Genomic DNA, 26,111 nt, shown 5'->3' on the forward strand with positions numbered 1-26,111 from the left:
TGTTTGTTGGAACAAGTTCATCCCCTCCTTCCTGATGTTTTGCTTTCCTGGCTGGTAAGTAGAGCTCAAGTGTATTCAGTCAAATCTCTGCCACTGCCCTTTACTGTCCTCCAAGTGTAAAACACCCACCTCAGGAAATTTTCGCACCCAACCTCTTTGCTTTGCTTATCAGGAAGACACTCCTGTGCTATCTGATGAAATCTTTATCAGCACAGTTGCATTATCACCCTACATCAGAGCATTGGCTTTCTGGAGCAAGCCCTAGTAACTCATCACTCTGGAAGTAATTCAGGATCCTAGAACTGTAGAATACACAGAAGCATATATATATAAATATATATATATATTTAACGTAAATGTATTTTTTTCTGATTTTTTATTTAACTTTATTCTGAGCCCCTGCAGATCAGCCACTTCAGTGTCACTCGATAGATGCAGCAAGACAGCCATGAAGCAAGGATGCGGGCAAATCTCCTCTAATTAATGTCTTTATCAACCGAAACCTAAGCTTATGTGAAAGTCACGTTTAAATTTCAGGTCATAATATTTTATTTTTAAACAACGCATCTTCATTTTAAAATCATTTTTGCTTAAGAACTGTTACCTATGTCCCTGTTCTCTCCTATAGGGTCTGCCCAAATTTCCACTCAGACCTTCACCATTAAAACAGGATAGAAAAAGCTGGCCCCTGTCATTCACCTGTCTTCTTATCCACAAGCAACAGAAACTCCCAAGTACTGTCCCCAAACAAATGTGTTCAACTTCAGTACAACAGCATGAAATCTGTGGAACATTGCCAACAAGAAGCCCTTGAACACACAGAACCTGCAAGTTCAGTGAAGCTAGATTTTTTGCTGAAGACAGCAAAGATTTACAGTCACTATTTAAATCCTGTACAATAAGTTACTTTCTATTCAACGCAGGATATTTTCAGCGGAGCAGGCACCTTTCAGATGCTGAATCTAACATCATTTGGCTTCTCAGCTGGCAGTGTCTTTAGCCATGAGTTATAATCTGAGCTATTTAGCTATCTTCACATGGGCTGTTCCAATAAAGGCTCATGGTGGTCCTCCTGCATTGGCAATTGATAATTCCTCTTGCTTCCATCTGCTTCAGCAAGTCATTCTTCAGTTCCCTCTCCCACATAGACGAACATAATCTGGGATCTGTTTAGGAGGAATCTTTCTTACTGGATAAGGTTGGGTCTCCTGCAGCTTTTTTTTAGCCTTTCCACAAGCTGCACATTTCCAGAGGTGCTGTTGGAGTTGCTCAGAGATTCCAACGCCCTTAAGCAAACTCCAGTTTCTGCTTCCAGATATTTCGAGCATAGCTATAGCCTACACAAGAACTTCCTTCTAAACTAGATCTGTGAGTTCATTTGCCTGAAAATTACATTTTTTGGTCACCTGCAAGCAAAGTGCCGCAACATTCAGCATTCACCATCTCCAGCAGTAAGTAGCATCTGCTCCTCATCCACTGAAACTTGGAGATGCTTCGAATTATGAGGAAGGGATGGATAAAAGATGTATTGAACGCTGTCATTTTAGGGTTCTAGATACCCTATCTTTTTGCTAATCCTTAAATTATTCTGCTCAAGCTTGATTTTGAAAGTTTTATTTACAGATCGCAAACACCAGTCTACAAAAAAATACATATTTTAAGTAACTTTACTCTTGCCTGGATATCGGTTGATCACATATAAATAGCAGAGGGGGAAATGCTGGAATTTGCAAAGGTTACAAAGTCACCTAGAAGTGGGGAAGTGGGAATTGATCACAAATGGCTCTTTCCACATCGTTATTTTATTCATTTATTTATTTTTGCACACGTGCGTTCAGGCAAGCAACGTCACCCTAAGGTGTCAGCCACCCAGGTGCCACCCACGAGGTTTGGATGCGTTTTTGGGGCAAAACAGTGCCAAATCGCGACCCCTCGTGGCGCAGGGCGGCGAGCGGCGCTTCAGCTTCAGCTTCAGCCCCAGCCCGCCCTCACGCGTGAGGGGGGCAGCGGGAAATGGCCGCCGCCTCGCCTCCTCCCGCCTCCCCTCCGCGATTGGTGGAGCTCCTCTCCTCCCCGCTCTCGGATTGGCCAGCGGCGCTGTCATCTCCTTGTTCGGCTCTGCGATTGGCTGAGGGCGCTCATATAAAGCCGCCCCTCAGCGCCGGGCGCCCTTTCCTCGCTGGCCGCACAAGGTGCTGTGTCCTTCACACGAAGCTAAGGCCGTTCCACCCCGGCGACTGGCACCGCGCCCCCCAAACACCACACCACCACACCATGGCCTCCGTCTCCGAGCTCGCCTGCATCTACTCCGCCCTCATCCTGCACGACGACGAAGTCACCGTCACGGTGAGTGCAAGGCCCCGGCGCCACAAGATGGCGGCCGGCCGCGGCATGGCGGCGGCGGCCTCCTCCTCCCCCTCCTCCTCCTTCCCTTGGAACCGTCCCCTCAGCGCCGGCCTCGTTGCAGGAGGACAAAATTAACGCCCTCATCAAGGCGGCGGGAGTCACCGTGGAGCCCTTCTGGCCGGGGCTGTTCGCTAAGGTAAGCGGGGGGTGGATGGGGAAGGGGGCTCTAGGAGGGGGTGAAGCGAAGCTGCCCCGCGTTAACGAGGCCTTGCCGGGCGCTTTTCTCCTCAGGCTTTAGCCAACATCGACATCGGCAGCCTCATCTGCAACGTGGGAGCCGGCGGCGGGGCTCCGGCTGCGGCTGCTCCCGCGGGAGGGGCTGCGCCGGCGGGCGGCGGGGCTGCCCCGGGTAAGTGGGGTGCTGGGCTGGGAGCTGCTGGGTGAAACCTTGGGTTGAGATGTTCTTAGGCAGTTTGGGAGGCAGCGTGCGGGTGGGAGGGAGCAGAACCACGCCTCATGCTTAGTAATAAGGCTGGAGTCAGCCTTTGAATTAGCACGTGGGGCTGGGGTTACCTCAGAGGCACAGGCTGCCCAGAGAAGCTGTGGCTGCCCCATCCCTGGAGGTGCTCAGGGACAGGTTGGATGATGCCCTGAGCAAGCTGATGCAGTGGGAGGTGTCCCTGCCTGTGGCATGGGGTTGGGACTAAACGATCTTCGAGGTCCCTCGCACCCCAGGCCATTCTGTGATGAATAAGCTGTCAATGTCCAGGTTTTGCTTCTTGATGTTAAATCCTCCAGCATGTGACTTGAGAATTTTTTGCACCAATTCATACTGCTTTTTCTTTTATAGCTGAAGAGAAGAAAGAAGAGGAAAAGAAAGAGGAATCAGAGGAATCTGATGATGACATGGGCTTTGGTCTTTTTGACTAATTAGTTTTGTACCTGCCTGTAATAAAGAAGCATTGAACTGTTTGCTTGTCTCTTAAATGCTGGAAGGGAGTGGATGAAGGTTGGCCACACTCCCTGCAGTCCCCAAAACTTCTCCCACTGAATGCTGGCCTAGGGTTTAACTACTCCCTGTGTTGGTTCTTCATCCCCAGCAGCAGTGAAGGCGTAGCACAGCACCAGTTACAGCTCCTGACTGCAGTCCCAGCATGTAGATAGAGGTGTGCACACAACTGCAGTGAGCATGGGAGGTGTTGAGGTTTAGAAGTGTTACTGCTTGGTGTGCTCCCTGTGCTGCAACCTTTTGGGATGCTGCAGCACCCCACCAATTCCTAGCTCACAACACCAGACAACTGAACCTGCTCAGGAGCAGTTAGGGTACAACTGTGGAGGGCAGTTGTTGAGCTCAACACGTTGGAGAAGGCTGAAATGCTTGGTTAAAGTCTGGCTAAAACTGAGTGGCTGTAATTATTCATGTATAGCTGTAATTTAAGAAGTACATGAAAAAAGTTTGCAATACTCAAAGCTTCAAGCCTGGGGTATATAATGCACAGAGGGCTTTGCTTTTCCAGGGAAAAAAAAAGAAAGCATCACAGGAAAAAGCAGCTTTGAAGGGTGGGTGTAGAGAATTGTTTAACTTACAAATGGAGCGATGAAAAAGTATTACGAAAACTTTTGAATTGGGCTTATCCTGAGCATGTGAGTCAAGGTAAGGGCTATCTTTAAATGTGTGTCAAAATATTAAATGAAAGGCAATAATAAAGCATTCTGTACGTTTAAAGGAACACTCAAAAGCTGTTTTGGAGGGTTGTGTATCTGGATGAACAGTGGTAGCACTACGCTGCCCCATCCCACAAAACCCAGGACTTTTTGTGGGGAAGATGTAGGCAACTGGGGAAATGTGCTCTGGTCTTGATGGGCGACTCCAGGTGGCAGCAGATCCTGCAACTGCATTGCTGCTGAGAGCTGAAACAACCCTGCAGCTGCTGCTCCCCCCACCTCCATCAAAGAAAAATGATTTTAAAAGTAAAGGAATGTAAGAAGTGACACCCTGTAACCACAAACGGTTCATTTAGATGGCTGGTAGCACTGGCTGACTTGTTCCTGTGCTTAGAAATAAAACTGCTTTAGGGAAGATTGCTAAAAAAATTTTTGATTTCTTCCTTGGCTGCTCGCTGTAACTTCCAAAACCTCAGGGAAAGGGAGGGAGGGCTCCAAGCAGAATGTGGAAGGGCTTCTCCAGTAAACACACAGACAAAAAAAGAGCCAGACTCACTGGTAACACCTTTTTAATAGGTCAAAGTAACTGTACAGTTCATTATATTCTTCCTGAGAATAATTTATATCCCTCAACAGCAAAAAGGGAGTGTGGTTTTTATTTTAACAGAACCGATGGCATAACTGGAAAAACCAAGGAAAATCTACTCACGCTGCTCTACGGTAACTCCTCCCAGGCAAGATAGACAAAAGGATGGGTTAGTTAGCTACAGTGGGTTTAAAATATTCAACATGGCTTTAATCTGTCTTTATAAATTATATAAAAACGGGGGGCATGAATGGTTACAGGGCTCCTCGAAACGCCGCTCTGAGTTGCTCTGGTACAAAGCAGCATTTTTTGCTTCCAAGGAAAACAACATTGCTACAAAAAGAACTGGCACGTTAATTCGGGTGAAAGGGACGAGTTTTCAGTTGTGTCCTACAGCTAGCTCCAACCAAACGCATCACACGGGCACATAAAAGTAAAAGGCAGGAAGATGAAGAGGGCTTTTAGTCTGTCCGGAAACGACCGACGTCTTGAAAATATAGCTTTTTATTTTCTTTCTCTGTAAATTGTGATTAGCATATTGCGACGTTAAGTGTTCTAATAAAAAAAAAAAAAAACAAAAAAAAAACTTCCAGTCTGGATAGTTCATACACTGCGGGCAAGAATTCTCAGCCCTGAGGTTTCCCAGAATTCTTCTTATTCACGATCTCTTTTTTTTTTTTTTTCCCCGCTCTGCTGCTCGAACAGTTCTGGCTCCGAGACCCCGCGGCAGCTCGAGGCGAAGCGCGGTCGACACGATGGGAGCAAAACCCAACCTTGCTCCCCCAGGGCCTTCTGTACAGACTTCGGCTGCTGCCCACGCCGCTGCTTCAATCCCAGACCAGCTCGGCTTTAAAAAAAAAAACTGGGTTCAACTTTTTTTTTTTTTTTTGTCGCGGGAGAGAAGCGCCGGCTGCCAGGCAGCTGAAGCAAGAGTCACTGGAAAGCCAGGACTGCGCCGGGTGAATCCTCGCTGCTGGTGGAAGGTCAGCCTGTGGCGAGCAGAATTCCTTCAGCCTGCTGAAACTCTTCCCTCGGTGCTCCTAGTGCGGCCTGGACTGGCTGATCATTTTCAGTCGGGCTTGGTCGATGACATCCAGCAAGTTTTTGGCGTCCACGGCCAGAGCGTGAGCGGCCGTCAGCATCTGCTTCTTGTACTCCTGCTGCAGGCTGGTCATGACGTACTGCTGGGCCAGCTTCATCTTGTTAATGAGCTCGGCCAAGTCCGAGTTGAGCAGCTTCTGCGCCATCTCGATCTGCAACGAGAGGACTCGGTCAGCTGGGGAAATCGTCAGAAATCATTTAGGACAGAGCAACAGCACCCTCCACCCTCTCTGAGGTTTCGTTTCGGAGCTGGAGCCACCACGTGGAACTGCTACATGGGATGGTTCGCTGCTTTTCTCACTACCACACTCGAGGTTTTGGAGGAAAATGGTTTTATTCCTGACTCTCCTCAACTCCACTGACAGACCTCAGTCATTTCTTCATCCCAAACGAGGTTTCTAAGGGATATTTTCTCATCCAAAGCTCCCAGCTGCACCGAGCTGTGCTCAGTTACCTGTGTGCAAGCTGTGTTTAATCAAAGATTAAATCTGCACCAAGAATTAACGCCCAGGTGCTCTCCCTGCACCCCAGGTGTGATTCGCTGTAAGCACTGCTGACAGTTTTTATTCCAACTGTGCTCCTTCACCCACTGCGAGCACCTTCACTTGGAAAAACTGACATCCACACAGCGCTTAGGTTCTAATAAACTTGATTTCATGAAGAAATCGGAGCGTTCACAGTGCCTACTGCATCCAAACGTGTGTGTGCAGGGAAGAGAGAGCCAAAACAGACGGGGACTGAGCTGTACCCACCTCTCTGTGGGTGCTGGCAGGAAGCACCGGCAGGGTCTCATCCACCGTTGCCAGCAAGGTTCTCAGCGCCAAGCCCACCTCCTGAGGAGAAAAGGAAGTAAATAAGGAAACAAAACAGCCCCAGAACGTGTCTTGACTTCCCAGAAAGCTTCTCCTCCATCAATTCTGTCATTCGGGGGCAAAATCCAGCCCCGATCTCCCAAGTTCCTCCTCACCTTTACCATGGGCACGTACTCCTCCGGCGGGGCCGGCTGGATTTTGCTGGACATCTCGATGACGGCTTTCACCAGCCCCGTTACATTCTCGTAGACTTTGTCGTTGGAGCGGTCCAGGTTGGCCGTGGGAGGAGGGCTGATTTCCTGCGGCTGAAGCTGGAAGCAGAGAGGAGCTGTTGAAACTCGTGTCCCCCAGCAGATGGGGCTCAGCAACCTCCCAAGCTCCGGGAAGGGCTGGTGTTCGCCACCGCCACCCTGTCCCCGCTGAACACACTCACCCCTGGGGCTGAAGGAAGTTTCCTTCACGTGAAATGAGGGATTTTACCCAAAAATCTCCGAAGAGCTCCCAGTCTGACCCCCACAACAACAAAATAAGGTGAGGAACGCGGAGCAGAGCACTGGGCACATCTCAGTGCTTCGCTCCCGATGGACAAAGTCCCTTTTACAACAGGTCCCTTGTCCCCCAAAATCCTTTTTTTTTTTTTTTTGCAGGGCAAATTAACAAAAACCAGTGTCACCAGCAGAGCTGGGACACCCCAAAGGTGTTCACTAGTTTCTTTCCTATAACTGAGGGTAAGGAACCCGGTAATTATTGAATCAGCAGGGAGAGGCCGTGATTGGAATTGGATGAAGCGAGCGAGAAGTTACAAGAGGTCGCATGCAAAGACGTTGGGGGACAGGGCACGTACACACGCTCACGCACTGCTTACCCTCCATGGCTATTGTTGAGCAGAAGGTGGGGGAAGGTTAAAGAAATTTACCGAAAGAAGGGGAAAAAAAAAAAAAGAGAAAAACAATATTAATAAACTCAGCAGGAAAAAAAAAAAACAAAAAACAAAAAACAAAAAAACACAAACCCAAACCAAAACACGCGCAGCAATAAGAGCCCAGTTAAAAAAGCCTGCAACAAAAGTGATCCTGAAGGGGGCCGGCAGGCGTTCGGGTTAGCTCGTGGCCCCCCCAGCTGACAACTGAAGGGGGGAGAAGTGCTGGCCATGCGCCCACGCCGCCTTTTGGCTCGGCACGTGGGGAAGAGAGCATGCAAAGCTCGAGAGGAGCAAGGCAGGCTGGCAAACAGCGAAGTGGGGAGTGCAGTGAAAGGGCCTCTGCAGCAGGGAGGGGGGACGCTCCCTGGGAAACCCTGCTCCCTTTTACCGCAGCCGGGGTTAGGAAGTACCAAGAGCCCGCTCCAAATGCATGTAGAGGATGTGGAGGATACTGAAATGCACCCCAAAAACATCTTCAGTGAGCAAAGTCACGACCTATTCCAAACTAATGAACTTTTTTTTTTCTTGAAAGGGCACGTGACAATCCGATTTCAGGAAATCGCTGCCAGGAAAAAGAAGAAAACCAGCACTTTTTTTTTTTTTCCACTGAAGGAGCATAAATAAATCTTCGCACTGATGATGTTTCTGGCTGCTCAGGTTGGTTTGTTGCGAAGAGGCTGTGTTTCAGAAAACATTTTTCACGTTCCAGTATCAGTAGTTAGAAAGCAACTTTTGGAGAAGCCAAATTCAGCGCCACATCTGCTCGTGCTTTTTTACGTTTTCTGTGGCTTGGCAGCGTGAAAAGCACTGGCACCAGCTGATAATAAATAACCCGGCTTGAACTCGCCCGCGCTGCCTGTTTAGGCTGATTCTTAAATATTCAGATAACCTCAGGACAAAAGTGAGCAAGAGCGAGACAGGTAGGGGCTGAAAGATCAGTCTGTGCCAAACACGGTGCTTTGGTGGCAAGTTTTGAACCTCACGCTCAGAGGAACTGCATTTTTCCCTGAATTTTCTCAAAATCAGCATCAGCTCCATCTGTGCCTGCCGGAATAGGGATTCCAGTTCTCTACTCGAGGCTTGGCAGGGCTCTGATTAACGCGAGGCTTTCCTGTGAGGAACTGCACTATTTATTAACTGGCTGTCGTAGGAGAGCAGGGATGGCCCCAGCGTATTTACAGGAGCCCGCACCCTAATTCTGACGTTGCTCTCTTCTCAGGAAAGGGCTGGAGTGCACAGAGGTTGTAAAGGGAACTGGGGTGTGTCTGCATCATTTCTGGTAGGGCAGTGCTGATGGGGAAGCCCCCATCAGTGTATCTAACTCCTGGAAATTGCTAATAGCAGAAATAGCTCCACTGGTTCCCCTCGGGAGGCCCTGGGGTCACTTGTTTCGGATTAGGCAGGTAAACGAGTCCCGAAGGCAGGGAAAAAAAACCTGGAGACATGATTTTAGGAGTCACTGACACTCTTAAGGACCGGTTCCACTTACACCAGCTGCAAGAGGAAACAGGGCAAGGTTTCACACGGCCCTGCAGAACCTCTCTGCTAGACAACTCCACAAAGTTTCATGTCTGGTTTGATCTCCTATTTACTGGAGATGTGACAACAAAGACAACAGTAAGAAAGTCCCGACCACACCGTTTCCTCTCTTTCCTTGCTCCCCAGAGCCAGCAGGGTTTTGGGAGTCGTGGGGCTGCAACAAGAGCTTTTTGGGTCACCACAGCTCAGATGTTTCTCCTCTACGTGACTGAGGGCCTGGACACCGTGGCAATACCTGATTAACCTGGGTGTGCTGAGCTCCAAGGCTGGGTCCATGTGAGCGAGATCCTACACTCCTCAGACCAGAAATAAGCTCACCTGGGAAAGATTCTAGGTGAGGAACGTGCTGAATCAGTCCTGGAGGATGTGAGCCACGCAATAAACTCCCTGCAGAGCTGCCAGCGCACGACAACATCTACTCGGGGAGTTCAGTCACTTTTGCTTTCCATGGGCTCGGGGAACAGCTAACTACCTCTGAGGGGCACCGTTTCATTTTCTGAGACGTGTGCTAGTTTCATTTTCCTGTGCTACCCAGCACTGTACCTTCACGCCTTCGTTGTAGCTGTCCACGGGGCTGTTGAGGCTTGCCAGGCTGCCCAAATGGCCGGGGGCTCCAGGCCGGGGAGGTTTCTTTGGCGGCGCTGTGTGATCTGGGGAAGAAAATCTGCATTTTAGAGGACCAGAGCATCAGCTGTACCTGCTTAATTCTGGTCTATCAACATCACAAAGTGCTACTCCTGCTTTACTGACTCGGTACACCTAACCCAGAGCTGAGAGGTGCTCACCACCTCGTGCCCCAGCTGCGTGTCTGGGCAATCAGGCCTCTTCCTGGCAGAAGCCCTGGGCCTGACTCACTTTAAGACAGAGAAACCTAAATTTAGTTGTCTACCTGTGCTTTGCATGTCTCAACTCCACCCACAGTGGAGTCCTACATGGTGATTCAGCTTCCTCTAGACTCCCCAGCTGTTCGAACACCTCCCTGGAGTTGCTGACTACATCTCTGGGAATTTAAGCACTGCCAGCACCGAAACACCTCCGTGGAGTTCTCTGGAATCGAATCCAACCTTGTATGGAAATACTGGAAAGCACCTTTGTTGACTACTGCTGCTACAAGACCTGTAATCCAGGATTCAAGGGGACGTGGTGTGATTTTATTGCTTACCTGGTTTCCCCACAGGCTGATATATGTGCTGGTTACCAGCCTACAAAATAAAGCACACATTTATAGCAGTTAGCACAGCGCTCACCATTTCACTAGCAGAACCTTAACCACCTGGAAACAGCCAGTTCTCAGCCCAATTCCCAGGTCCATATTCACCATCATCTCCTAATTACATTATTTACACAGTAAGGAAAGGATTTTCATTTATGTTGTAGTACCCACAGCAGCCCTGGCCTGCGTGTGACAGTTTATCCCTCACTATGAATCAAATGTGGTGCCATATTCACGATATCTTTTGCTCTCCATTCAGGGATCAAACTTCTGAGCTGTGAAGCTCTTAATCAAGGTCAATTTGCTTATTCATTTGGAAGTATTTACGGATAGATTCAAGTGAATTTCCTCGGGAATTATGTTTATACAGCCTCCAGGCCAAGAAAGATGAAAATCTGTTTGGTCACAAGCAAATTAATACCTTGTGCAAAACTTGCCACATTAAAAAAAAAACACACAAAAATGTTACAGTCACATTTTATGCACGCGTATCTGTAAAAAGGAGTTTCCATTGCAAAGGAAGACACTGAAGGCAGTTAGAATTTAACATGCCCAGCAGGAAAACATTTCAAGAAGACATTGGTTTATAAAATAAAGGCTGTTTTCTGCAAAGCCAGAACAGCTCTCTGCATCAAACCTAGGGAAGCTGTTTTTTCAACATGGTAAACAGAAAATCCTAGAGCTCCCTTTTAGTGGTGTGAAAACACAGGAGCTGCTTCGGTTTGACTTCAGCTCTGGATAATGCTATCATAAATCACTGCCTAAAAATGTTAATTCACTTTTCTGATCATTTAAGCACCGTTTTTGAATCTCCCACATTCTCTCTTTTCAGAAACACACCCAGGTGACGGGGGCAGCAGCAGCACCCCCACTATTCCTCAGCTTCCAACTTCGTAGCTGCCTCCTTTCAGCACTAACACAACCACAGCTGGACAAACCAAGCCCCTTCCTTGCCCAACAGCGTGCAGAAGGTCTGCAGGAGGTCCTCTGAACCGACCTGAGATCCTCACATCTTGCTAACAGGATCATCATCCTGTTAACAAACCTGAAGGACACTCACCGTGTTAGTTCAGCATTTATTCAAAGCTTTGGCCTGGCGTTTTTAGAAATTAACGTCAGGGTTTTAAAAATTGCAGGCGGATCTGCCAAGGCTTCTGTGGTTAGGGCTGCCCAGCACTTCCTGAGGCCTCTTTTCAGCTGCTCAAAACTTTTTTTTTTTCCCCAATTTTAACTGCATGGACTGAGGATTCCCACGCTAACTCCACTTCCAGCTCGTTTCTAGCAGGTTGCTGCGGAAAACTGTGGCCAGAAGAAAAACGTTCAGGGTGTCGGGTCCCACAGAAATATCTTGCTACCACCATGCTTAACCTACCAAAAAGGCACTCGGTGGGAGGACTGCAGTGACACCTCGGTGATCGGGATCCTGCCACAGAAACCTCTGCGTAATTAATGCCGGGTGATTGTTTAACCCCAGCTCTCCTACGAGTGCCTCCTTATTTCTCATCCTCCCGATGAGAAACTGAGATTGACTCAGAGAAGCACCAGGCATTTCCCGCTGCAAACGAAGTCAGAGTTGCGTTTTAAGCGTATTAAATGCTTTAAATGTATTAAGAACTCCGAGAATGCAAACTCAGACTCTGGGACTGAATAAAGAGCCTCTTGTAAAACCCATTTTGGCAACCAGCACGTTTTTCTTACCACTCCTTCAAGTGGGAAGTGCCCTACCTCACCTGGGAACCTGGAACGTATCCTACAAGCAGTTTGGGATCGGGGGGTTGGATTTTTCAGCCTAACCGCAGGCGGTCAAAGCTGAAATGAGGGTCAGAGAAAGCAGCCTGCCCAAAGGAGCTGTGCTTTGAGGAAGCGGCGAGGAGTTTGATCAGCCCTCTGGCAGGATGGAGGCCATGCGACGCCTCTGGAATTGCATCCCAAATGATCGAGGAAAGTGGATTTTAAATGCTGACTTCCAATGCTTTGAAGGTGATCCCTGGACACCAACAAGGGAGGAAGCGCCAGGTTTCTATCAGTAACACTCCCTGGCCCGATCCCCTGTCCTAGCTGCGTGATTCAGAGGGTCTGATGGCAGTTCAACCACCGGGGAGATGTTTTTAGTTAAATACACAGCAGTGAAGCCAGGAAGGAAGAACAGCACAGCTGCAGCTGCTGTCTGACAAGAAATGAATGGCTGTGGGGTTTGCTCCATTTGTTTCAGAGCGGGTCAGTTACCCTACACAGATTCCCGGGTAATACAACAGCAACATTTACATTCCTGGTAAGAAAACCCTTCAGATATTTAAACAACTGCTGAAGTTATTTTCCCCCGGCTTCCTGTCGATGGGAGTTTCAGAAAACCATCGACGGTTTTAAAACGCCCAGGCCCAATTAGGCACCGCAGAAGCTTTTTGAAAATCACTGCGACATCTCTGCAGAAGCATTTGTTTCCACGGCAGCTTCGAGAGGCCAAAACCAACCCCCCAAAATCCTCCCAAGTGCTGCACGAGGAGCTCCGCCTCGGCTGCTGTTCCCGCAGAAGCTGAGCTTCTTGGAAAGCTGGAGCAGCGTGTAAGAGCAGTGGAAACATTGAGCAAAGCCTCTCAGTCATCTCCCACAGTCACGACTGCACAGCGTGTACTACCAGGAAGCTGGAAGAAGGGCTGGGAGCCGAGGAGATCCCACAAGCACTTACAGGGCCCTGGAGACCTCCGTCCTCGCGGTCGATGCTGCCCCGGGAGAGCCGCACGTCGGGTTTCTGCAAGGAAAAGTCACAATTTCACTGCTCTGCTTGCAGAGTCACACAACCTGGGCTTAAAACCGTCTTAAAAACAAGCAAATAATGTCAAAAATGTTATGCTGACATATCCAGATGTCATTTAATTCCCCTCCCTACCATGCTACAGCTACCGAAACGCCCGGTGGGATTCTGGACTGCTTCTCAGCACACGTGTAAAAAAGGCTTTTTGTGAACAGTGACGGTACCGTTTCCCCAACACAACACTGGAAACCTGCATTTCCATTTTCCCAAAGGCAAACGTTGGGTTTGGGGCTCGTTTTCCTCCCCACAGCATGATTTCAGCCCCAGGATGAGGAGTGCTGCGCATTAATTCCCGTTTCCAGCTCAGGAAGGCTGAGATGTACTTGGCTGCCTCGCCGAGCCTGCGACCGGGGCCAGTTGCTGGAGCTCTTTAAAACACTGCTTTTGGGTACAGAGGTCTAATAAAGGTGCCCAGATGCACTGGTCTCCACAATTAAGTGACAAACAAATGAATTTCTGCTTTATCTGCTTTAAGAAACACGGGGCCTGATTGTTTTACAAGGTAATGCTACTCACGATCCCTTCCCTTCCTTCTTTCTAAAAGCACCAAAGAATGATTCCAATTCCCATATCCTCCTAAAAAACCCTAAAAGCCATCAGGGGAGGCAGATCAACGTGCTAACGTTGATCTTTTATCATTAAAACACTCGTTTTGTGCCGGCAGCCTGCAGCAAGGGCTTATTCTTGGGGTTTTCATTCAGTCCTTCCCAGATGGAGCAAGGCACAGTCAGAGAGGGTCGCTGCCTGAAAGAGCTTGAGATTAAAAATAGGGAAACAAAATTAGACAGGGAAGTATTTAACCCCTTCTTGGGCATGAAGAACCAACAGGACAAAAACGAGCAACTTGCTCCATGTTTCTCTGAGAATTTGTGGTACTTTTATAGCGAGACCTGCATGGATGAAGCTTCAGTTTATTTCCTTGGTGATGAGGAGGAACTTTTTCTGATGAAAGTCTGATTTGATACAGATGTTAGATACTCCGGTACATATCAAGTGACTGTGATGCTCGTGGTATTTTTTAGCTAAATATTATCTAAGCACACGACTGAATTTCTATCGCACTGATGCTCACAATTTATCACTTTCATTTCTAGCCAGAGATGTGCCCAAAAGAAGATTCAGAAGCACAATGTGCACATGAGCCCAAATAACACCTTTCTTTCCAGTAGTAGCAGGAGCAGAAGAAGGAGAAGTTAAATTCATAGACACAGTGAGTCTTCTCCCCTCGCCCTACTAACAACGTCCTACAACCCAAGGCACCACCAGCAGCGAACACAAGGCGTGCAAGCGACCTGCAGGACATTGCACACACGAACACCTGGCTGCAGTCTAAGAATTGTTGCACGAGAAGGCCGTAAATACACAGAAATTATTATTAAAACAGTATTAATGAAATTCTGTTGGACTAGCCCTTGGCAAACAAAGCCATGAAGTTGCCCAGGCACCTCCAAGAACCTGAAAATGAGGATACCGAGTGCCAATGGGTCCGTGAGCAGTTTGTGCCACTACACAACTGAGCTCTCCCAGCTATGGTTCATGCAACAAATAAGCCTCACACGAAAATTCACCTGTTCCGCGCTTTATCCATTTATTTTTCTGCATTTCTTAACCTTGTTGGAGCACAAGCGGTGCTCCCAGGTGTGTATGTGATGTGTCAGGGGAAAAATCAGGCTGTAATTTTGGCCGTGAAGCCCCCCAAATTGAATGTAACAGGTAAGACTTGTTAGCAAGCCGTGCCTAGAAGCACCCTGCTTAATGCTCGTGTTGTCTCTTCATTTCAGAGCATGAAGCCTTTGGGAAATGGGTGATTTACGATTGCAGATTTTTCTGAAAACGTTTCTCACTTGCAAGGATATTTTTTAGTACAGTGACTGACCGTGATGACGAGTCATCCTCAGATGTGTTTCATACTCACCGTATGATGGGGCTGCTCAAACACACAGACTTTGCTTTTTATTTCTTTTTGGTGCGAGCTTTACCAGACTAAAATGCAAGTTTAAGCAACGTCTTTTCTACTTACTATTGTAGCCATTACAGATATATATTCCTGGTTGGATTTTTATCAAAATCTTGCAGAAAATCAAAGTCCTGGAGAAGTAAATGAATTTCTCTTCCTAATAAAAAATCTGCTATCTGAAATCTCTGGAAACTTTAGGAGGACTTTTCAGACAGGATGCATATGTTGACAAACTGGAACAAAATCTATTTTATTTCCCGAATTCCCGGTCACTCACTAATAAAAGGACCATGTATGTCTTGGCGCTCTCAAGACATGCCGAACTGTAACATCTCGGTGGGATTTTCTCAGGCTAAAAATTAAAATCTTATTTTAGCAACAGTTCACATCAATTATGCTTGAATTGCCGTTCTCAGTGTCAGAACAGGACCAATACGAAAACCACAACTATGTGGGAATTTCAGAAAAAAAAAACAAAACCAAGCACGATAAGGAAACTATGCGAGTTATTTCTTCCAAACATCGCAGGAAAGAGCTCTACATTTCTCAGCACAACACTGCTCTCTCTGCTGTGGAGTCACTAAAAGGAGTGTGAAAATGCATCTTTATTTTATATAATTAAAAACGACACCACATAGCATAAATACAACCACACCAGAAAGGTTCAAGCTGGAAATTAAGTTTAAACGGGGAAGGAATTCATGAAGATGTCCCAAAAGAAGGAAAGTCCTCTGCAAAACGTTCAGAGACGGCCAGCTACAGGGCAAGAAGTTACAGCATAAAACCCACAAATTTCCCTACACTGTTGTACTGAGGAGGTCACCTTGAGAAGGTAACAGCGTGACAATTTCTGTCCCACCACTTCTGCTAAGCATGGCATCACCTCCACCATGGGTTTTCTTAACTGTGGTTGTGGATGGATTCCCCTTTGGGGCCAAACTCTGTCTTAAAATACAGAAGATGTGCTCTTCTAGAAGCAATTTAAAAAAAAAATCAGGATAGTTTCTGGCAGTTCCCAACTTCTGCCAAGACCCCAAAATCAAAGTAGGCCTTTAAGGCCCCCTCAGAGGGCCTTTAAGAAATTATTTTAACTCAATGAATTAACTGATTTGCTTTTAAATTCCTTCTACACATGAGATCAGGGCTGGAAGATCAACATTTACATACCCTGGCCCTGATGGAGTATTTCAGTCCTTCGATCCTGATTTTCTGTGCACACACACTACAAAGGGAAGCCAGCAGGCTCGAGATGAAGTGCAAGTATCTCAGGATGCGTGCCAGAGTGCAGGGTAACGGGCCAAACCTTTTAGTTACAGCGAGCTGTTGGGCTATTTGTGATCATGGAGCTCTGCTTTTAGGGGTGGAGGCTGCTCATTCAGCTTCTACATGCTTTGCACTACGTACGAGTAAAACCTTGATCAATCTTTGTGTATTTTCTTATTTTTTTTTTAGAGTGGGAATACCCAGATGGCTGAAAAGCGGTAGGAAAATGCAGAATGAGAGCTTCGTGTACTTCTTGTGATACTTCCCTTGGGAATGAGGCAACCACCCAAACATCCCAGGATAAAAACGAGTGAAAATCTCATGGACTGCAGCACCTAAAGAAGTGTACAGCAAGATTCCTTGCCCTGAAGGATGAGCAGAATCCCACCTGTTTGATGTAACATGTTTGTGTGGCAGCTGCCTGCCATACACAACCAGCGTCTTCTGTGGCTGCCTGCACCACGGGTGAAGTGCTGCAACGCTTCCTCTTTGCTTCGACTTCCTCAAAAACAACTCACAGATTTCTGTCTCCTTCCTAGAGGCACTTCTGCCAGGACAGCATGAAAAATTGCAGGTTTTATCCGTGTCCTTTAAACACCTAGTGTGCAACATCCCTGCTGTATCAGGGGATGGGATGGGGTCTAGTCCTGAAAATGACAACCCTCCCCACTTCTCCTATTCTCTTCTTACCTCCCAGTGAATAGATTTGCCTCAGTTCTTTACATCTCAGTTTTTACACAACAGATTTATTTGTATTCAGGAGCTTCCCATGAAGAGCGATGTTTGTTTTCTCTTTTTCCAGCAGGATCTCAGCGTTTTGGATTCCGTTTAAGACTGCAGCTTGCAAACATTTCTGTCTCCTCTCAAGTACTGACTGGTTGCGTGTTCTCAAAGGACCAGTTTCAGACAAACTGCTTACACAGATAACATCCTCTCTGAAGACTGCTACATTTCCATTTCAATGCCGCTGCGATTTTGTTCTTCATCTGGGGTCTCTCTTCTAGCACACACGGCTCCAGCGCCGTTCATACTTGTGCTAACATGCTTTGAGTTGGATTTTCTCTTTGTAGAAGCAGCAATAAATTTTGGGTCACGAGCGTGTTGCTGCTACTCTAGGGAAATAAAAACTGTACTAACAGAAACCCCAGCGAGGCTTTTTCTTCTCCGTGCAGTGTCTCACATTAAATGACTTGCACTTACCCCTCTGAGAGTCCAATTCTCAGTAGTAGAAGTGCGATACATTGTAGGAGTCTGAGGGCTGTGTAAATAGGGGCTGCTTTTGAAAGCAGTCAGTTTAAACTCAGTGCACTAGGCTGCAGTTACATAAGTTAAAAATTAAATTCTGGCTCTCCTCTCTCTATTGTTCTCGTTGCTCAAAGGGAAGAATATTCTTCTGAAACCTATAGCAGGGAAGGGAGGGCCACGCTTCAGCCAAACAACGTGACCGAAATCTAAAGGTCAGTTTTCCTGCAGAAAGCTGGACAAGCAAGCGAGAGACATGACAACGATTTTGAGAGCACAAGTTGCTCTCCTCCTTCAATCACCTGGAGCACAGTTAGAGAAGTCCCTTCTCCTGAGAGAAAAAGGACATGGGACAAGGAAATATAGATTTAGTGTTTATAATATATATATTTCTACACTGTATGTAGTTTGGACTCTCCTGTATAAACTGTGGATATTCTTCAGGAAAAGTGCAAGGCCTCTGGGAGTGCCTCCCCTCAGCATCTTTTCTACCATCTTGATTTTTCCAGGGCTAACCCTAGAAACACATGCTCCTATTCCAGGAAATACCTACCTACAAAATGAAGCTTCCTCTGACATGTATCATGCTATGGGTTCAAACACACCCTGTGTCTATCGTGGTAGCTTGCTCAGCTTTTGACAGTGTGTAAATGTGTCATGGGTTTATGAATTCCAATTCCTCGTTTTGGCCATTTTTAAGTTCACGTTTACTTCCTCTCAATCTTTCTCTGCTTTTTGCCTTTTTAACTAAGATTTACATCAAAAATTACCAAATTCAGCTCTGGCAAACTGCAGAGCTGTAGAACTGCTCACAAGTTCCCTCTAAGCAGGATGTGGCAGCAGTGATGGTGTCTCTCCAGCAGTAAAGACTAGTAGAGGCCAAAAGAAAAATCAGAGTCCCTCCTCAGGCAGCAATCTGGGGCACGGTGAACATCCTGCTGGTCCTGAGGCTGACCCAAAGCAGAATACCAAGTGCTACGATTAATTATCACCTATCCTGCAGAACAGGAAGGTCCCACGTAACCTAGTGCCACCACCTGAAGTCACAACTGCTTCCTTCTCAGAGGCATGCCATTAAAAGGCATCCTCAAGAGCAAAAATATTAATCCCTCAAAAAGCTCTCGACAATGTTTTAAGCTTGAATTCACAATTTGACCTACTAAGCTTGCGAAAGTACCAAGCAATTGGAGCCGCTCGAGACTGGAAAAGCTAATGCCTAAATTAGGCAAGAAATTTTCCTTTCCCCTCCCTCTCTCCAAGCTCGTAATTAATTGGACAAAGCAATGTGGGTGCAGTGGTTTCTCTGCTATCATCCAATGGCAAGATGCAAATTCCCACATGTACGTGCAGAGAAGTAAGTCAAAAGCAAGCTGTTAACCAAAAGCAATGTCTTAACTCTAGCACAATTTGGATGGTGGCTAGAACATGAAATGGGCATGTGGGCATCACCAGTAGCTCTCAACAGCAAGTAGAGATTTACACCCTTTCTTGTCAATGGTTCTGGATACTGCATCTACCTAAAACCCTGACAGAGTAAGGTTATTCAGCTGGCCAGGAGCTAGGTCTCAGTAACGCTGCCTACACGCAAGATCTGCTCTGCATTCCCTCCCACTGGCTTCCTGTAGAATAAAGCATAAATGCTTATTCGCAAGAAACTCAATGTACTGGCTTCGATATCCCTAAAAGACATTTTTTCAAGCTCTGTGGGACAACCACTGCCAGCGAACTTTGATGTCCAAGCTACAAATAATCCATCTGTACAGCAAAGGCTTCCCTGGAGGTCTGCTCTGGACAGTGCAGAAAACTCTTAGAGAAACTGTCTCCTGTCATCATCATCTTTAAATACACAGCAAGCTTATTTAAACTTACCTCCCCTAACAAACCTAGCACACCTGCACTTATACAAACATGTTTTGTACCTACATACACATCTTCCAAAACAAAGGGTTCCTTGAAATACACTTATGACCAAACATAGGACTGGTATTTGTCACAATCCATATCACACCACTGCAATTTATTCACCTGCCAAGTGAGGCTCCCCAGCACGAGCCTATTCTGGGTAAAATGCTACCAGCATCTTCTGCTGCATCTGTAGCCAACAGTCTTGAATTTTAACACTGAACTTGAATTTTTATAATAAAGAAGTCAGAATTGAACTCAGAAATGAGTGGCTCTGACAACAAGAAAACCTGGAACTGCAGAGAAACAGCGACAGAAGATGCCATTACCAAAGCATTTCTTCTTCTTTTTCCTGGTGATGCTCAGAGCTTTTCCCCCCACCTCACAGAGCTCTCTTTTTAAATTATTTCTTCCCACTGATGTGTCTCTTTATTCCTTCGGTGCAAGACTGCTTGCAAGTCTAGTCGCAGTCAGGGTTGCTAGATGGCTGAAGGTTATCCCTTTTTTAGGGGCAGAGTGTGCACAGATCAATATCCTTAAGAATAAACAGGCAATCTGCAGATGGCCACAGAACCCACAACTTTTCACACATGAATACTTGACTGAATCAAGTGAGACTCACTAAAAAAAACAACAGCTGTTTGAGGCACCTGTAGCAGAGGTCACACTTCCTAGCTGAACACTTCAATTAAGAACTTCTTCCAAACCTGCATTTTGGAACCGACTCCTGTGTTCATTAATATTCTCATTTAATGGAAGCGATCAGTTTTAGCAAGCTGCAACAAAAAGAGTTAAGAAGCACCACAAAACAAAATTTTACCAGGAATCGTTCCTCCTTTTCAAGCCAGCGTTGATCTTCTTCCATCTCTTGTTGTTGTCGTATCAACCTCTCCTCCATGAGATGTGTGGGTAGAACCTGCCCCATTCCTCGTATGTCCAAAGTGCCTGAATCCTACAAAACAGAGGTAGGTTTATGCAATCTCAAAACCACTGATAATTTGTGAAAACAGCTGCAAGAACTTACTGAGCTTATAAAAGAGTGGATTTTTAAAAGCCCCAGTGCACAATAGCAATCAAGCAGAGTTCCTTGATCTGCTTACAAACTGAAGCAGGTCATCAGAAGAATCTCTTTCCAGCTGCAAACATTTTATTTGCCTTGCTCCTAATCACTGGAACCCAAAAGATTTGAAAAATCCTGTTTTATTTTTCAATAATGTTGTCACTTCATATGTTGCACTTCAAGTTGGACAACAATAACAATTATCAATTTCCTTTTCTCATGCAATAATGCAACTATCCAGTTGTTAAAGCTGCAGGATATATATTTTACCCAAACCAAATACCCTTTTCTGTTTCAGCTGACGGGTAAATCATGTCACGAAAACACTTTTAATGAATTTTTGAACAGGTTTTTGTGTGTGCCTTGAGCCTCAATATGCGATATCTCAACTACATACAGCAGGAATAACAACAGCATGGCAGCAAGCTGTAATGGCAGAAAATACGACCAAATCTACCAAGAGTTACCTGAGGCAAACTGAAGGCTCGCACACCTATCTGCTCTACTGTATTTTGGGTGTAAACCTCAGCTCTCACTTAAAGATCTACCAGAGGCACAAAGAACAGAACACTGCTTAGAGAGTGCAAATGGATTTAAGACAGAAACTGCAAAAAGTGAATCTTTGTGGAAGGATAAAATGGAATGAAAAACGTATAAAATATTGGAGGAGAATGGAATAAAATGGCAGAAGGTTAAAGGGGGGAATAATTTCATATTCCTTGCAGCTATACGCAATTGTGAGAGGCTGAAAAGCGTCTACCAAGAATACAGCTCAAGAACAGTTTTGCAGACCATTTCATTTTCTGTGCCTGATAAATTACAGAGAATCTTTGAGTACAATTTCTATACTGGATATCTTCCATGAGAGGTGTTTTTAAGTAGGTAACGATATAACAAATTTTAATATGAATTTTTCCTCCCCTCTTAACACCACTAAGTTTCAGTAAAGCATTCTTCTAACAAACTCAGGATACCTATAATCACTTGTTTAGTCTCAATGTCTTAGTTAAGATGCTAAGTAGCAGTAACTTCATCAAGAATTTGTGTAAAGAGTACAAGCACTATGTCCAACCTCACATAAGAGGATTTGGTTCAAAAAGAACTGAATTCAGTCATGACTCCAATCCAACTCCAAGAAGGCAACTTAAAAAACACCCAAGAAACATACTCAATTTTCCTACAATAATCTCCAGAAGTATCTGAAGAATAAAAAAGTGTCTTTATTGTACAGAGAGCAACAACAGGTGTGTGAGTTCACGCTACCTCCATGTTTGGTTGCCACACTGATATTTCCTGAGGTCGATGGTTCCAGGAATCTGTTTGATCCAAGAGAGAAGCCTGCCCTGGATAGATGCTGCCTGCCATGGCTGGTATCCCATGAGAACCAGGGTAGCCAGATACCTTTAGGGAAAACGCAAAAGGTGTTATATTAGCAAACTTACTTCCCCATATTTAATAGATTTTATTTTTTTTTTCTCAAGGGAGCAAACATGAGAGTGCAGAATTGACTCAATTCCAGTAGTCACTGCAAGGAAGGAGGAGAAAAAACAACAGCAGCAGAAGGAAGCCAAGCCACAATATGATAAAAACTCTTTCTCTAGGACTTGTACTATGTCAGGAAGCCTACCCAAACAGCAGCATTAGAAAATATGTTTCAACCTCTGTAGTCACAAAGATCAAAGTCCTCTGATGAACAAAACCAACTGTATCGATACATTTATAAGACCTACACATGCAGAACTGATGTTCAAGTTAATAGGAGCCATGCACACATCGCCCTGTGGAGCCATACAAACATGTACCCCCCGTGCATATGACAAGCTTAAGCCTGGAGTGACTGCATGTAATTACTGTGCCTAGCTGCACAGCCTGAGAACTTCCCCACAGAAAAATCAAAGTAGTTTTAATGAGCCTGAAGCATTCCAATAAAAACAAGGAAAACCTCCCCCCCTCCACGGGAAAAAGGACCTCGACTGAGTCTGTTGTATGTGGATGTTGATTTGAACAAGCCCAAGAATACCCAAAGGAGGCTATCAGCTAGCAGAAAATAAAAAAATCCAGAGAACCATCAGGGAGTAGAGTATCAAGAAACCCAAGGAAAGCGTGGCAGCTAATCCCTGCAATTTACAACACAAGTAATTTCATAGCTTGGAAAAATGCTAACATGGATATTATATTCCTTCAGTAAATATGAAAATGTCTAATGCATTTCACTTTAGTTTTTAGGAATTTGAGCACTACATCACATTTGAAAGTATCTGCCATCTGGAGTAGCCCTACCAGGCCCAGTTCAGGGTTTGTTCTTATGCAAAACAAACCAAAAAAAAAACAAACATGTTTAACGCAACTCAATGAAACTAAACTGTGTAAGAAGTGAATCAATCCCACCAGCTGCAACTGAGTTATAGACTCCACGTTTGAAAGAAAACACGCGGAGTATTTAAATTTAATACCTGGTAGTGATTTGGCTGTACCATATGCTGTGGACTCGGATAAAACCCTTCACTGGATCTTGGGCTGGGGTAACCAGGCCTGCTGGGCTGTAAGTATAAAGGAAAAGAGTCTTTTAAAAGAGTCTTTAGACAGAAGAGAGTCTTTAAACAGAAAACTAAACACACCAAATTCCTCTTTGCTGAAACAAACATTTACAGGAGGCACATCACAAAAACAAGCTCAAAAAAAAAATCCCTGAAATAAACATTCAAAGTTATTTACACTTCAAACAAACAAACAAACATACATATAAAATTAAGTTTTCCTCCACTTTTTTGTCTGGAAACAAAAGAAACTGAATTATTTGCTAGGTATTTCATTAAATAACATTCACTCTGTACAATTTTGGGGCTATGTTTGCACCACAAGGCCTTCTCTCTGCTGGTTAAGTCCAGACAGAATATCACAGAAAAGCTTAATGCTTAAATCATGTTTCCAGGTGCAAATAGCGAAGTTTCCAAGTTTATAATCTGCATTACGTAAAGTTTTGCCGTTAATTTGTTGTTCTGTGACTGTTCCCAGCAGTTCCCAGCAAAATTCTTTTGCTTCAGTGAGAACACAAATCAAGTTTTGTTTAGCATGAATATTTACACGCGTTATTCTGAGGACTGATGTTAGTTCTGATTATTAACCCCCACGTTTCAGTCATATTCTGAACCCCATGTCCTTCATTATACATGCTATGGGTTGCAACCCATTCCCAGCCAAGAAAAAAACAGAAGTATTTCCTATTAGAAAGGAGCTAAAGAAGAGTTATCGCATTATTTATCTGAGTATTGTGCTTTACCCCTTCAGGAAAAACACAATACTTTGTGCATATAAACAAAGAGGAGGTATAATTACAGAAAAACAGGAGAAAAGGCACCAGAAATTTGGAAAGCCCAGTTCAAAAAGCCTGTTTTCCTGCCCACACTGAACAGATCTCCCTTTTGCCAGAGCAGGCACAGAAACTTCACACTAGTGGACGAAGCAATGCTGGAAAAAGTTTCTCAGAAGTGTACTTTTATCTTCCAAGAAGCAGTATTCTGTTATTTGTACTTGATGTTAACCTCTGAAGGTACATTTGCCTCTTTTCCTGAGAAACAGTGCTGCTGGGTGTTTCAGAAGGAAAAAAAAAAATCAACCAAAGAGAAAAAACAAAACCCAAACCCAACCTCATCGTTTTGCACATGGGCTCCTGGTGTCCCTCTGGCAGTTAAAAGCTACTTTCACAGTTCTTTGGAACTACAGAATTTTATCACCACTGCATGAAAAATGTTGTTATCACTCAGCACTTGTTATTTTTGGTTTCTAACTAATCACCGCAATCCAAGTAATTTCATAGTACAGATTGTGATAGCTGTGAATTGTCTGAGAATGTGCAGGAATTTAAGGCTGTAAGTAAAAGGGAGTTTAAGTCCTGTGAAGAATTCAAACTTTTTAAATGAAGTGTTATAAGAAAAAAAGTCAATTATTACCATTAAAAATTTACATAGTAAGTTGAGATGCTTGAAATTCCTTATCTACAAAATTCAACTTGTTCAAATGTCATTAGCATGACATTTTACAAAAACCACATTTTACAAAATCACAATGTAAAGAAAAACTAAGCAACGCTTGCATTGCATACACAGTGAGAGTACCTCAAGGAGTTAAAATATCAAGGCCCTTCTACCTCTTGAAAAAAAGGTGTGCAGTGGTAGGAGCATTAATATCAATCCTAACACCTTTTTTCAGGTGTTTTCATTTATGTGTCACACCCACAGCTCTGATGATGATCACTCCTAACATTAATTAAAGGTATTTTTAAGCCCTAAAGACTACATTCTTAAACAATTTTGCAATAATTAAGTAGCATATTGTTCCAATTCACGCAGTTTATCTGCTTCTGTAATTCAGGATGCTGTCTGTTTACATATACACGAAATCATATAATCTCAGGTGCCTAGACAGGTTGATGGATTCTTTGCCATTCTCAACTCTGAAATGAAAGCAGCAGCTTCAGTGTCCGTATTTCTTGGTTGCCATAAAGCAACCAAAATGAAAAACAAAGCTAGGAAATCTATCAGGCAACAAGCCAGATGTGTGGAAACCAAACAAAAATAAGTTGCCTTCCTACGGCCATTGGGGCAGCAGAAGGGGCCCTGCTACTACTACTAAAATCCCTATCAGCACCAGAGCTTGAGTAGAGGGCTACAGGAATTCATCACAGGCTGATCAGGATGCAGATATTATTCCGCATCATAGCAGTGACTGCACAAAATTAAATCCTCCGAAGTATGGACCCAATCCTTCAAAATGCAAAATAAATCTTAGGAAAAGCACGCAAAAATTATTGAGAGAACAGAGCGCCCAGCAACTGGAGAGGTTAGACTACCCCAACTGGAGAGCTTAGGGACATCCAAACAGGGCAGACATGCAATGAAACAAAATTAAGTGTAAACTGAAACACATCTCGTCCTTGGGAAGTAAAACCGTTGTCCAGAATAAGAAAATTACAATTAATTAATTTATACTCCGTCGCTGATGTTTTATAAATAAACTTGACGAATGTCTGAGATCTCACCAGCTAACGTTTCATAGTAGTGCTAGAAGAAAGAAGAAAGAAAGAAAAAGCCAGGAAACATTTTTGTGGCAACTATGGGAGTCTCTTGCAAGTTAAACAAACAAGAAACAGAAAATTGTCAGTGCAAAATTACAGCACAGATCAGTTCTAATAACAGCCTAAGCAGAGCTGGGTCATTTCAGGCAAGCATTAGCAGATGATGACAGAATTGGGCAGAACGCCGTTCTCAACCAACCCATCAAACCCGGCTTTGAAGAATAATCATCGTTTCAATTCCATTTCTTTATTATTATTATTACTTTTAGAAACACTCGTGCTTTGCGTTCTGATATCTTAGCTACCTTGGGAGGAGCCTCATCCGATCCTCCTGAGTCCCAGGACACCGTGACTTGTCGCCTGGATTCCATTCTCATTCGTTCTTCTTGCTGCAGCTTCTCTTCCTCCAGTATGGTACTAAGAAAAAACACATCGGAGGTAAGTAAAACTCCAGCTCCACGTCTAACAAACCTCAGAGCTCCCACATCTCTCAAGCCAATGAATATTACACGAAAAGAGTGAGCGAGAACTTTTGAGACCAAGTTCTTTTCTGTATATTGCTTCTGGAAACCAGGTTTCTGAAGAAATGCATCTGTAGGGCTGTCAGGGTGCTTTCA

The 26,111-nt window shown here is 45.0% G+C and overlaps 2 protein-coding genes and 1 long non-coding RNA gene across 18 annotated transcripts in view; 2 read left to right on the plus strand and 1 right to left on the minus strand.

Annotated features, from left to right (window-relative positions):
* The first annotated feature begins 2,154 nt into the window (after window positions 1-2,154).
* On the plus strand, window positions 2,155-3,318 carry RPLP1 (ribosomal protein lateral stalk subunit P1). The gene is made up of 4 exons (XM_084510092.1): window positions 2,155-2,346; window positions 2,468-2,542; window positions 2,638-2,755; window positions 3,197-3,318. The coding sequence occupies exons 1-4, from the start codon at window positions 2,275-2,277 to the stop codon at window positions 3,274-3,276; spliced, it is 345 nt and encodes a 114-aa protein (XP_084366218.1). The 5' UTR covers window positions 2,155-2,274; the 3' UTR covers window positions 3,277-3,318.
* A 1,245-nt stretch (window positions 3,319-4,563) lies between these two features.
* The window catches only part of PTK2 (protein tyrosine kinase 2), a 191,343-nt gene continuing 169,795 nt past the window's right edge, over window positions 4,564-26,111 (minus strand). For 13 of the 16 annotated variants that reach the window (XM_084510085.1, XM_084510080.1, XM_084510084.1 and 10 more), the window contains 10 exons: window positions 25,800-25,911; window positions 22,874-22,960; window positions 21,684-21,821; window positions 20,181-20,312; window positions 12,871-12,933; window positions 10,134-10,173; window positions 9,515-9,621; window positions 6,666-6,821; window positions 6,451-6,531; window positions 4,564-5,850 (listed from right to left, as the gene is read on the minus strand). In XM_084510085.1, coding sequence (XP_084366211.1) covers window positions 5,638-5,850; window positions 6,451-6,531; window positions 6,666-6,821; window positions 9,515-9,621; window positions 10,134-10,173; window positions 12,871-12,933; window positions 20,181-20,312; window positions 21,684-21,821; window positions 22,874-22,960; window positions 25,800-25,911 — 1,129 coding nt within the window. In that variant the 3' untranslated portion in view covers window positions 4,564-5,637. Of the gene's footprint in view, window positions 5,851-6,450; window positions 6,532-6,665; window positions 6,822-9,502; window positions 9,622-10,133; window positions 10,174-12,870; window positions 12,934-20,180; window positions 20,313-21,683; window positions 21,822-22,873; window positions 22,961-25,799; window positions 25,912-26,111 lie in introns of all 16 variants that reach the window. The other 3 variants (XM_084510072.1, XM_084510075.1, XM_084510074.1) reach the window with 1 other exon arrangement.
* LOC311432045 lies at window positions 6,828-9,355 on the plus strand. Its single transcript, XR_014689796.1, has 2 exons — window positions 6,828-7,041; window positions 7,158-9,355. It is a non-coding gene; the product is annotated as an uncharacterized lncRNA (long non-coding RNA).

The sequence above is a fragment of the Aythya ferina genome (genome assembly GCF_964211825.1).
Source record: "Aythya ferina genome assembly, chromosome: 2".
Lineage (NCBI taxonomy): Eukaryota > Metazoa > Chordata > Aves > Anseriformes > Anatidae > Aythya > Aythya ferina.

Excerpts from the sequence above, each read along its gene's own strand:
- RPLP1 (XM_084510092.1), top strand. The coding sequence starts at position 2,275 with ATGGCCTCCGTCTCCGAGCTCGCCTGCATCTACTCCGCCCTCATCCTG. Across the intron at positions 2,543-2,637 it reads GGCCGGGGCTGTTCGCTAAG|GCTTTAGCCAACATCGACAT; the intron begins GTAAGCGGGGGG and ends TTTTCTCCTCAG. Across the intron at positions 2,756-3,196 it reads GGGCGGCGGGGCTGCCCCGG|CTGAAGAGAAGAAAGAAGAG; the intron begins GTAAGTGGGGTG and ends TTTCTTTTATAG.